This window comes from Babylonia areolata, chromosome 5 (genome assembly GCF_041734735.1).
Source record: "Babylonia areolata isolate BAREFJ2019XMU chromosome 5, ASM4173473v1, whole genome shotgun sequence".
Lineage (NCBI taxonomy): Eukaryota > Metazoa > Mollusca > Gastropoda > Neogastropoda > Buccinidae > Babylonia > Babylonia areolata.
The window spans coordinates 40,835,706-40,848,153 of NC_134880.1; the positions used below are offsets into that span (position 1 = coordinate 40,835,706).

The following is a 12,448-nucleotide window of genomic DNA, read 5'->3' on the forward strand; positions in this document are numbered from 1 at the left end:
CATGAACATTGACAGAATATTATGATTTAATAACATTGGCAGAATATCATAATATAATAACACTGTTTTATATCAATACATCCTTATGGGTTTCAGGTATAACCATATCTTTCTCTTTCCCTTCCTCTGAGTGTGTGTGGTTGTCTTCCCTTTGTTTTGTTTGGAATCAAAAAGAAAAATTGATACTAATGTATTCGTAATTACATAATCATTACATGCGCTCTTTTTTTCTTTTCTTTCTTTCTTTTTTTTTTTATTTTTTTACATGTTACACATGTTCCACTGTATGCCCCCTAGCCCCCCTCTCACCTCCCCCACAAAACGCAACACATAAACATACAAAGCATTTTATATGCACACACTATTATTCAATGTACTAATTCATATTGCGAGACATTCCCTGTCAGTGTCACCTGGGGTTTTCCCCCTGCCTCTCCCTTCCCTTCACAGCTCCACTGTGTCTGTTTAAATTATGATAAACACCTTAAAACCACCTAAATGATAAAACCAGGATAATGTACAGGAGGAAGTAATAACACACATTACACCTTCAGATATACTTCTGCAACTGAACCACAGGACTTTATTTTTGTCAACCAAATGAGAACTGAACAGCACCTACACAGGCTGATGTCACCTGCCCCTCCAGGTCGCAACAGGATGAATGACCGGTCAGTTGGAGGTGCTACCTGCAGTCAGCTTCTTTGCTAATCAGTGCTGGACGAGTAGAGCTCTCCGCTGCCTGCACCTGCTAATTACATGACACTGCTTCTGAAAGGGTTGTGATGCACAAAAGTTGCCATGGTGACTGGCTCTAAAAAAGGCATCACCATTTACCAGTACTTACCTACACCCTGATAATTAAGAACTGTATGCTTACAGTTTTGTCTGTCAAGAACAACTGAGAGCATGCAACAATTTTTTTTTTGCAATGTCTTCTAGTTGTGCTTTTTCTTCCAACGAGGCAACTAAGGGTGTGTAAGGAAAATTGTGTGTGTGTGTGTGTGTGTGTGTGTGTGTGTGTGTGTGTGTGTGTGTGTGTGTGTAGCATTTTAAATGTATTGTACACAAGCAAACATGCATAATAATGAGTTAGTTTTTTGTTTACCCCCCCCCCCCCCAAGCATTTTTCACATTCTTATCTTTTCCAAGTGCAAGTGCACACATACACACACTTCATGTTAAATATTAAAATTAGCATCTTGATAAAACCATTCTTCCCTGAGGTCTCAAGGAGGTTTTCAAAACCATTCCTTGTTTATTATTTTACCATGGGATGGAAACTGCAGACTGAGGCAGAAGGGAAGCTACTGCTGGTCAAATCACTGATGACTGCCACAGGCTCTCCATCCTGTCCAGTCATTAACCTACAACTACCACCAGGCCATCTTCAGTCAGTCTTAGTGTGATGGGGTGAGATGGGGGAACACAGGATGCTAGGGTGCTTGCCTATGCTTTCATTTGCCAGTTCAATTATTCACTTTCCCACTACACACCAGCCTGGAAGGCTGCCAAACTGCTAATTGCAACAGGGCTACTTTGAACTCAGAGGTGGATGAACAATCTGGGAAAACAGTGAAACTGATCTTGTTGCACGTAAAAAATGAAAACCTGATTTCAAGTGCTATTTTCATACTGCATGACACTTAAATTTGTTTTTGTTTTTGTGGCTTATGTAATAATTGATATTTGTGACTATTGGTTGAATCTATTAATATTTCAGTTGTCTTATCAAGATTAAATCTGTCGAATATAATTTTGGTCATTTTGTTTTGCATAAGTGGGGCAAGACTGACATGGCCAGGTTAAAATAGCATTTCAAAATATTGTGACAATACAATACTATACCAGTGACAATACTAGTAATAGTAAACAAGTGACAGTTTTACTTAAGGAAGTGGCAGAAAGGTAAAGATACTTATCTGCCAATAAATTGTGTCTGTGAAGTGTGAGGGTCTGGGTTTGAATTCTAGTCTTGCCTTTTCTAAGTCTGACAGGAAAACCAAACGGAACATCTAGTCAATCAGATGAAATGATAAAATCATAAACTGAAGTCCTTGTGCAGCATGCACTTGGCACACTGAAAAAGAACCCATGGCAATTTGAGTGTTGTCTTATGCCCAAATTTTTTTCTGTAGAAGAAATCCATTGATAGGTACACAAAATGCATGCACTCAAGGTCTGACAAGCAAGTTGGGTTATGCTGCTTGTCAGGCATCTGCCTAGCAGATGTTGTGTAGCTTATATGGATTTGTCTGAATGCAGTGTTGCCTCCTTAAGAATATGATACTGTATATTTGCAATGTACATGGAGTTCCTTTCCACATGCATCTAGATATTAATGAAGAGCTGCATGTTGAAAACAATGACAGGAAAGTAAAGCATATCCTTAACACTTTAATGGAATGTATTACCAGGCTGAACCAAATGACAGTTAATGTGAAATCAGCCGAGTTGTTCAGAATGTTGAATCATAACATAAAGAAGCCTGTATGTATACACATGAAAGGAATAATAGGATTATTGTCTTTCTGTTGAATGGTTCACATCACCTTGCAAGTCGAGTAGTAGTGTTATCTAAAGATCTATTCACACTGAGAGAGAGAGAGAGAGAGAGAGAGAGAGAGAGAGAGAGAGAGAGAGAGAGAGAGAGAGCACCTGTGGTGTGTTTGCACATAATCTGTGTTCAGTATGTTTAGGTTACATTAATGATTTTGAGCTATGGCACACAATCGACCTCCCATTTCGCTTACAACAGTCAAACCCATAATATTCCATTTTTGCTGCATCATACTGATTCATAGCTTGTACACAACTCATACACTGCTACCAGCTTGCCCAAGCCACTGACGGTACTTCCCTCACAGTGAGAAACTTTAGAAGTGCACTGTGCAGACATATGGCAGCAATCAAGAAGACATAACCTTGCAGGCAGAAGGGAGAAGACAAGGAGGAAGCTAGTAAAGGGGAGAGGTAAGCATTACAGCTATGGTGCAGTCTCAGCAAGCTGGTCAGTAGTGCCTGTAGTATTGTTGTACAGCTGTAAGAACTGCAGGGGGCTGCATGTTGGCCATAACAAATGTTAGGAATGGAGGAGAGGGGGTGGACTGATGGTGTTCCCCCACACTGATGACAGGCATGCCGACTGCGAGTCTGGTACACATACACAGTGAGTGATACACACAACCTCCAACAGCAGTCAGACCAGAGGAATTGGATAAGGGAAGTCTGTATGTGGGTGGGAGATGGTGAAGAGAAGGTGTCCAGAATCTTGCCTCAGTTCCTTGAGTCTGCATAATGCTTAAAATTTCTTTGGTGCAATTGTGCTGGATAGAGTGTTCGATTTTCAAATTTAAACGGAATCATGTATACCTCATGTAATGATGTATGCACAAAACAACATAGGTCAAATATATAATATATATAATCTATGATCCCCCCACCATCCCCCAACACACACAGTCAATACTAGAAATAAACATACCTCTTTCATGTACTGATACTGCTTGTGCTATGACTAATGTCTTGTACAGCAGTTCTGATTTCCTCAACTGGGTCAAGTGACCCACCCAGTGCCCCATGAGTGAAAATTTACATTGTGTTATAATACTGTATATGAAGTTTATGCGGAAAAAAGACACCCCCCCCTCCCCTTAACAGAAAAACTTTAAAAAAAAGAGATCTAAAGATTTAATTAATAGTACCACACAATTTTCCCACATTACTTCCATTGATTTGATCAGTCATATTCATAATATCCAAGATTCAATGCATCTAATATTAGATGATTCCTGAGGGAGGGGAGGTGGGGGGAGAGAAACAAAGAAAATTATTGACACTGTGTGTGTATGTGTGTGTGTGTGTGTGTGTGTGTGTGTGTGTGTGTGTGTGTGTGTGTGTGTGTGTGTGTGTGTGTGTGTGTATGTGCATATTACACACATGTCAACTATTCACTTAAACCATGATTTACCCAGGTTGCCCCCTTTATCAGAATGTCCCGACTTACTTTGCAGCAGAACAAATATGTTATTTTTATTTCTCGTTTTCTTAAGGGTTGTAAAAACATTATGCCTCTTCTTTTCAGAGTAATAAGAACACTCAGGTACTGTGGAATGGTGTCAAATTCTGCACAGGGATTAGAGCTTGTAATTAGGGCATGAGATTCAATCTTAAAGGGGACACAAAGTGGTTTGGTTTTATGGCTTAAATGGATTTTAGGTAGTCATGGCTAGTCCAATACTTTTATAAGAAAAAAAAAAGTGTATATATAGATATATTATCTTGCGAAAAAATGTTCAATGTGATGTTTTGAATAATAATGGAGGCCACCATCTTGAAAAGGTTAGTGATGTCACAAGTTCTGAGACCAACTTTCACTACTGGCCGATTTGCAAAGCAGATCAAAACAAATGTGTTGAACATATACTGTGCAAGGACTTCTGAAAAGAAAAGAGAAAAAAGGGTGGAAAAACAAAAGAAGAAAACAAACAAAAAAACAAAACGTGCAAGGCCTGTGTTGGAATGGATTTTGGTCCATATAATTTTTGAACTTACACTGTTACAGAAGAGGAGTTAAAACAAGCCAGATCTCAAAGACAGATCAACAGTGTGTGAGTGCAGAAACTGTATGTTTATCAACTCTGTTGTGCCAGGAAGAAAGAATATGTTGCAGAGACAATGGTTTGACTTGCAGTTTTTGAAAATCATGAATGTGACTGGGCCTGCAGTTTGAATCACAGAACATCAGTTGTTTCCCACAGTTGTTTAAACCAAACAATCCTATAAGTTGGCTGCTTGCACTGTCAATTTGACATCACATGTGAACCCCTTTCAGCTTCCTTTCTAAAGAGCCAAATGGAGGCACCATGTGTTGCACCAAACTGATTCTACTGCACACAACTGTTAATGAAAATTAGATCTTCAGTCTGATTGAGGAGTGATCACTTCAAACATGCCAGTGCCTGAACCCCCTTCGTGTGTATACGCACGCAGAAGATCAAATACGCATGCTAAAGATCCTGTAATCCATGTCAGCGTTCGGTGGGTTGTGGAAACAAGAACATACCCAGCATGCACACCCCCTGAAAACGGAGTATGGCTGCCTACATGGCGGGGTAAATAAACAAAACGGTCGTAAAATGTTAAATGTTACATGTTCGTCTGAGTGTGTAGGTGTGCGCACCTGAAATCTGATTGAATGACACAGGAAACAAATGATGAGCGCCCAATGGCAGCCATCAGTCGGCTCTACCCAGGTAGGCAGTCTGTTATGTAAATGACTCCGTGTTTGTAAAGCACTTAGAGCTTGGTCCCTGACCGAGGATAGGCGCTATATAAGTACCCATAAAAAAAAAGAGAAAAAAAAAGAGGAATATGTCACATACTGTCTCAAACTACTACTACTGCTGTGTCAATTCTAATAACAGCAATGTAACCCAGCTTTAGCTCTACAGATGGCGACTATAGTCAGTTTAAGTGAAGACAACATGACTGACACTGATTACAAAGAAGAGCTTCCTTTTTATGATATTCTGCAAGCAAAACAGGGATTTAAGAAAATGTAAAGCATAAAACCATTCACCTAGGATCATGTTCAACACATATCATTTTGTATCAGCCACCATTCTTCCATGCAGGACAGAATCTTGGCAAGTTCTCTTGGCATAGTTTCTACCACAGATATTTTCATCTTGCAGCAGCTGGCATCCAACCGGTGACTACTGGCTCAAAGACTATTGGCATGGATGGCATCACACTCTCCAGACCCCATGGAAACATAACTTAGTAACAAGCTGATCTTTGGATGGAGAAAACCCTGGATGACTGCCATTTACTCTCACCCCTGCCTCCAGCTTTTGTCACTGCTGATGTTGGATGATGCCAATAACTATTCAAATATATAGATCACACAATTCCTACACAATATTCTTCCTTACAGTATGAGGTCACATGCACACATATTGGATCCAATGAAGAAAATGAATTCATGGTAAATAAAAACAAACAAACCCAAAAAACAAAACAAAAAACAAACCAAAAAAAAACCCCCCAAAACAAAAAACAAACAAAAACAAAAAAACAAACAGGAAAGGCTGGATAAAAATTATAAAGATAGAATCACTAGAGGCACTAAACACTGACAGCTTAATTCAAAACCGGTTTCAGTTTAAACATTCTCATTGTTCATATTTCGTCCCCTGTACATGTCTAGAAGATGGAAAAAGTTTTAAATTGGTTAATGACAATGTAATTCTCCACATTTCCCCCCCTCCACTCTGAGTGGCCTCTTTTAAGTCATTCAAGAGGGAAAGAAATGTAGAGGATATTATCATACAATGTTTTTAACCAAATTACAACTTTTTCAATCTTTGGAAAAGGAACCAAAGAAAGGAACTCAGGGAATAAATGTGGATATATATTTTGCTTTCTTATTTTGGTGGACACTGGTAGTCTCTCTCCCTGATAGTGATACTGACAAACAATGGAACAAGTGAACACTTACACATGACTCATACAAACTCTTTGCTCTTCGTATCATGAATGAGATTGAGAGTGTTATGAAACACACACACACACACACACACAGAGAGAGAGAGAGAGAGAGAGAGAGAGAGAGAAACTGTCATCTAAAAACAAATCAAAAACGAAGGTGACACTGAGGAAGGCACTGAGCAGCTTGTTACAATCTCTGCCATGTCTCTTGATTCAGCTGTACTTTTTTAACTGAAACTGCACGTTCAATAGGCTAGACCTGTGGCAACAGCTGAAGCTCACTGAAAGCTAAGCCGCAAAGAAAGGATGTGAGGAGCGGGAACACAAAAACGTGGGGGATAACCTGAAGGGGAAAAAAAAGAAAAGGAAAAGATTCTTCACTTCTGAGTCATCTGCTCCCGCAACAGCAGACAACGCGATGTTGGTCTTTTCAAGCGACTGGAAACTGGAGCGAGAGTTCTTCGACCTTTCTGGATTTCTCCGTCTTTCTGGTACTCTCTCTCAATCGTCATTCATAAGTTCCTTGCAGAAACTACGCGAGCGAAATATGTGGGCCCGAAAACAAGAAGTTTTCCCCTTTATCCCATATGTTACCTCACATTGTGTGTTCGGTCGGACTCGCTGCATGCAGCTATGATTCACACTTTCAGTTTGGCCGCAGTGACACGCTTGCCGCAGGATGTCTTACTCATGTTTGTTACACGACAGTGACAGTGACACCGACTGAGAAAACTGACTTGTCCTCTGTATGCAGATCTCCGCGCATTCACGATTCTCCATTATCACCTTATTATCTATTGTAAAATAAATGGGTCCGACGTTAAGTTTCAATGAGGATGCAAAACATAATGAGTCACACAGAATGACTGTGTTGATAAATTATGATAATAGTTTGCTTTTCTCTGCGAGCGGAATTAAACATTCGTTCACTTCGTAACAAAACAAAATGCTGGAATTTGTATTACAGGGTCTGTTACCAATGGTTATCGTGAATTACATAACAGGGAACAATTCTCAACCAACTCTGAGGAAGATACTTTTTATCACACCTTTTTTTTATTTTTTTTTTAGTTCAGACATGGAAAGAAAAAAGTTAAAATAACACGAAACATCTCTCCAACTGCGCCGCTGATTTGAATTTAAAAGTGCGCGATTTAAAACGGTTTGCCTGATTTTTCATTTTAAACCGATGATGCCAAAGCGAACAAACCAGACGAGGAGCTGTCGGTGCCAGTAACAGCCACAATTGTTCACTCCGACTCTCCCCTTCTTCCCAAAGTGGGAAAGTTTGGCTAGCCGGTAGAACTCTTTCGTGAGTAGCTGTTAGCAAAAATCTTTTCAAGAAAAAACAACAACAAACGTCAATGAAAATCAGGCACATACCTTTAACGATTTCTTCCAGAATCAACTGCTTATCACCGTCAGAAAAAGGTTCACCAACAATCAACAAAACTGCAGCCTTTGGCGAACTGCCGCCGGCCAAATCGTCTGCAAACTCAGTCGCCATTCTGAAGCTTCGTTTTCGCAGCTTCTGATAACCTCAGTGAGTTTAACACTTCTGCTTTGGCCCAGCCTTCCGAAGAGGAGTGTATGTGTGTAAGATGTGATTTCATTGGTTCAAAATTCGGGTCTGACCAATCCTCACTAAGTTTTCATCGAGAGCCTCATTTCCGCATGTCACGCCGGGAAAAACACAGAAACGAGTCTCAGAGGGTGAGAGTGGAGTTTGTTTTTCCATGTTTGGAGTATGTAAAATGAAATAGTTGATTTCGTGTCGTCACTGAAACTTATTTTTAAATCGAAACAGAAATCCACGATGGAATAGATCGTCTCCAAACCAATACTTAATATCATATTACGATTTATGCAGTGCCGACAATCACAGTGATGCAGAGCAATGAGCACCATGATCATGTGCCACGATGATCACGATGTGTATGGTTGGAAATGAATTAAACAATGATAATTAAAATAAAATTCAAAAGAACCAGTATACAGAGTCGCAACACTGAACAACGTCATGCAGAATTTTAAATTCTCAGTGACACTTCCACGTGGAATCTGTCAAGAACCCCAGTGAACCATCGGCCGCTCGGATTGGTTCCATGAAGAGACGGAAAATGAGTTTGGTTGATCAGTATCAATATTGGATCAATATTGGTTGATTCTGATGATTGAAAAATGATACTTTTATTGACATTGTAAAATATTTGTATCACTCATGTGAATTTGATTTTTTAAATGCTGTCTTCCATGACATTTTATGCAAATGCATACTTTCCATCTGTAGAAAATTTGATACCCCAAACTTACTGCTCTTACTACTTAATACAAGTCTTAGTATTTGAACATTGTACCATTTTTCCCATCTGCATTTCTTGTAGGACTATGCTGAGGTGCAGAGAAGAACTGATCCCAAGACTGTTGAAAAGTTTATATGTCTCATTGAGATCACCACATATCATTCTAACCTTAAGGGAAAAATAATTTGAAATAAGTTAATTGATCAGTGTTAAGTCATGCCCTTTAATTCATGTGCAGGCTTTGTGGCTCTTCTCTGCACCCTCTCAATTGCATTTGAAATAGATTGTCGCTTAAGAGAGGGGCACTACAGAGTATTTCAATACTCCAGGTGTGTTTGCACTTGATATTTGTATAGATTTACAAAAAATATGACAGTGAAGGTTATACAATTTTTTGAAAATTTCTCCTGCCTTCCCCCCCATACTGTCCAGTAAGCTGAGAATAGAGGGCAGGCATTCAAGCTTGAGTCAAAGAGAAGAAATAGAAGGAAAACACAAACAGGAAACCTTTTTCCTGCAGGGTCTGTTGTCCATATTTTGATCACGTGTCAGCTCCCATCTCAAGGTCTTTTGATGAAAGGAATTAAAGTGAAAACAAACTTCACAATAATGTAGAGAGCCCAAGAGTCTGGGCAAAAACATACTGTTAAATAGTTTGGTCAAGAAGATAACCATTGATATTATTTTTTTGATCAGTAAGAAAATGGAAATTTAATATTGATTATACTTTGATTGCACAGAGAAAAAAGAGATAGCCCCATAGGGTGATCTGCAAGGAAGGTATTTTGAAACGCAATGCTTGACAGCAAGTCAAGGAAAATTGTATTTTTGTATGTGGAGTGATGGCCTAGACTAGAGGTAACGCGTCCACCTAGGAAGCGAGAGAATCTGAGCATGCTGGTTCGAATTGGGGCTCTTCCCCTCCGCTAGACCTTGAGTGGTGGTCTGGACGCTAGTCATTTGGATGAGATGATAAACCGAGGTCCTGTGTGCAGCATGCACTTAGCACACGTAAAAGAACCCATGGCAGCAAAAGGGTTGTTCCTGGCAAAATTCTGTAGAAAAATTCACTTTGATAGGGGAAAAAAAAAAATGAATGCAGGAAAAAATACACACAAAAAAAGGGTGGCGCTGTAGTGTAGCGACGCGCTGTCCCTGGGGAAAACAGCCCAAATTTCACACAGAGAAATCTGTTGTGATAAAAAGAAATACAAATATAAACAAATACAAATAAAATTTTGTCGGCTGCAACTTCTAGTCCCACATTCTCTTGTAGATAGATCAATGTGTGGGCCTTTTATGCGCAGAACTATTCGGTATTGTGCATACAGGGTATGTTTTTGTCTCCATATCCCACACTGACATTGATTGTTTTTATTTGATCTTTTGAATATGCATACTCATGAAGGAGATTAGTACTAACATTGATTGTTTTTATTTGATCTTTTGAATATGCATACTCATGAAGGAAGTACTAGCGGTCTGCATTTAACTTTTAAGTAGACTCGTGAGATCGGACAAATCTCCACCCTTTATCCAGGATAAAGGTGCCAAGAATGGGATAGAACTGCGATTCTTCAAATTGAAAGTCCAATGTTTTAACCATTTGGCTTTTGTGCCTGTCATTAAAGCATGTTATGGCCTTTTTTCTCTGGGACAATGGTACTGTTAGATCTGTCTTGTCTCTATCAGGGTTGTTATGTCTGATTGTCATCTGTAGAGAACCACTTGCAAGAGCTAGAACTATGGAAGTAGCATCCCAAGAGTCATGTGGAACTGCAAGATTTGGAAACAGCCCGACGGGCGCAGTAGCCGAGTGGTTAAAACGTTGGACTGTCAATCTGAGGGTCCCGGGTTCGAATCACGGTGACGGCGCCTGGTGGGTAAAGGGTGGAGAATTTTACGATCTCCCAGGTCAACATATGTGCAGACCTGCCAGTGCCTGAACCCCCTTCGTGTGTATATGCAAGCAGAAGATCAAATACACACGTTAAAGATCCTGTAATCCATGTCAGTGTTCGGTGGGTTATGGAAACAAGAACATACCCAGCATGCACACCCCCGAAAACGGGAGTATGGCTGCCTACATGGCGGGGTAAAAACGGTCATACACGTAAAAGCCCACTCGTGTACATACGAGTGAATGCAGAAGAAGAAGGAAACAGCCTGTGTGTGCTTAGTGTGTGTGTGAGCGTGTGTGCATGTGTGTGTGTGTGTGTGTGTCCCAAGTTAACTCATGTATACATGTATGAGAGGGCTTTTATGTGCATGACCATTTTTACCCAGCCATTTGGGCAGCCAGACTCTGTTTTCAGGGGTGTGCATGCTGGCTATGTTCTTGTTTCCATAACCCACCAGACAAAGATTTCAGGATCTTAAATGTACATATTTGATCTTCTGCATGTGTATACATACGAAGGGGGTGTGGGCACTAGTAGCAGGTATTCACATTTATTGAGCCGGGAGATCAGAAAAATCTCTGCCTTTAACCCACCAGGTGCACTGAAATAAGTGATTAGACTCAGGAAACTGGGGTGAGAATTAAGCATTCTAACCATTTGACCACCGTACCGGTTTGTGTGTGTGTGTGTGTGTGCGCGTACATGTGCATATGTGTGCGTACGTGTGTGTGTGTGTGTGTGTGATACACTGAAAAATAAAGTATGTGTGATTGGTATTTTGTTAATTCTGCTTGTTTTGACCTTATCTTTCACAATTTGATATTGAGTAGGTCCTAGATTCTCAGCTTGGCATATTTAATGATAATATGGTTTCTCTTTTTTTCTATTTCTTTGTCAATTTTTGTTATGATTCTAACTGCTGTGAATATATTTTGTTGTTGTAGAATTTATTCAGGAGTTCAATACACAAATTATATGAATTAAAAATGAAAGTGTTTGTGTTGCAGGAACAAAAAGAAGTACAGCACAGAGAGACAATGGCATCCAATATGGAAATAGACGATTCTTTGTACAGGTATTTTCATTCTTGTACATTTTGTATTCTAAAATTTGATGTAAGTAATAAAAAAATCAACAACCAGAAAACAACAACAACAGCAACAACAACAACAAAAACAAAAAACAAAAACAAAAACAAAAAAACACACAAAAAAACACACCACCAACAACAGTTTCGTCAGCATGACATGAAATTGGAAGTTTCTGAAGAATACTTTTCCTCTTCTGCTGTTGTTGTGGAGATCTTCCTGAATAGTGATCAAATGATATACTGAATGCAAATAGTTTAGAAGGTTTTTATGATTTTTATAATTTGTGGTACATCAGAGATGCACATCATTTTGGAATAGGTAATTAGATATCTTTTCAGGTATGTTAGGAAGATTACATATAGCTGCACTGGATAATTGCTCATCTGTTTGATTGTGTAATTAGGTTTCTTAATGATTTGATAGGGAAGAGTATGTGATAGCAGAACTGTATCTGAGAAATGTAGCTTTTTGTTGTGTGCAGTGTCTGTTTGAATGACTTATTTGTCAAGTTGAGGAGAATTGTAATAATTTTGTATTGCATTTTGCAAATGACACCTGCATTTAGATCATTTGAATAAGTAATTAAATTTCTTTGTGAATAGTATATAAGGGGAACATTTACTGGATCATTGCAGATGTTTTTAAAATGTGTAATCAAACG

The 12,448-nt window shown here is 39.3% G+C and overlaps 2 protein-coding genes across 2 annotated transcripts in view; one reads left to right on the forward strand and one right to left on the reverse strand.

Moving 5' to 3' along the window:
- The window catches only part of LOC143282070 (uncharacterized), a 47,410-nt gene extending 39,367 nt beyond the window's left edge, over positions 1-8,043 (reverse strand). Inside the window, exon 1 of the mRNA XM_076587530.1 lies at positions 7,876-8,043. Within this exon, the coding sequence (XP_076443645.1) occupies positions 7,876-7,999 (124 nt within the window). The 5' untranslated portion in view covers positions 8,000-8,043. The remainder of the gene's footprint in view (positions 1-7,875) is intronic.
- Positions 8,044-8,128: 85 nt separating this feature from the next.
- Positions 8,129-12,448, forward strand: part of LOC143282071 (ubiquitin-like modifier-activating enzyme 6) — a 42,041-nt gene continuing 37,721 nt past the window's right edge. The window contains exons 1-2 of the mRNA XM_076587531.1: positions 8,129-8,205; positions 11,704-11,771. Of these exons, the coding sequence (XP_076443646.1) occupies positions 8,167-8,205; positions 11,704-11,771 (107 nt within the window). The 5' untranslated portion in view covers positions 8,129-8,166. The remainder of the gene's footprint in view (positions 8,206-11,703; positions 11,772-12,448) is intronic.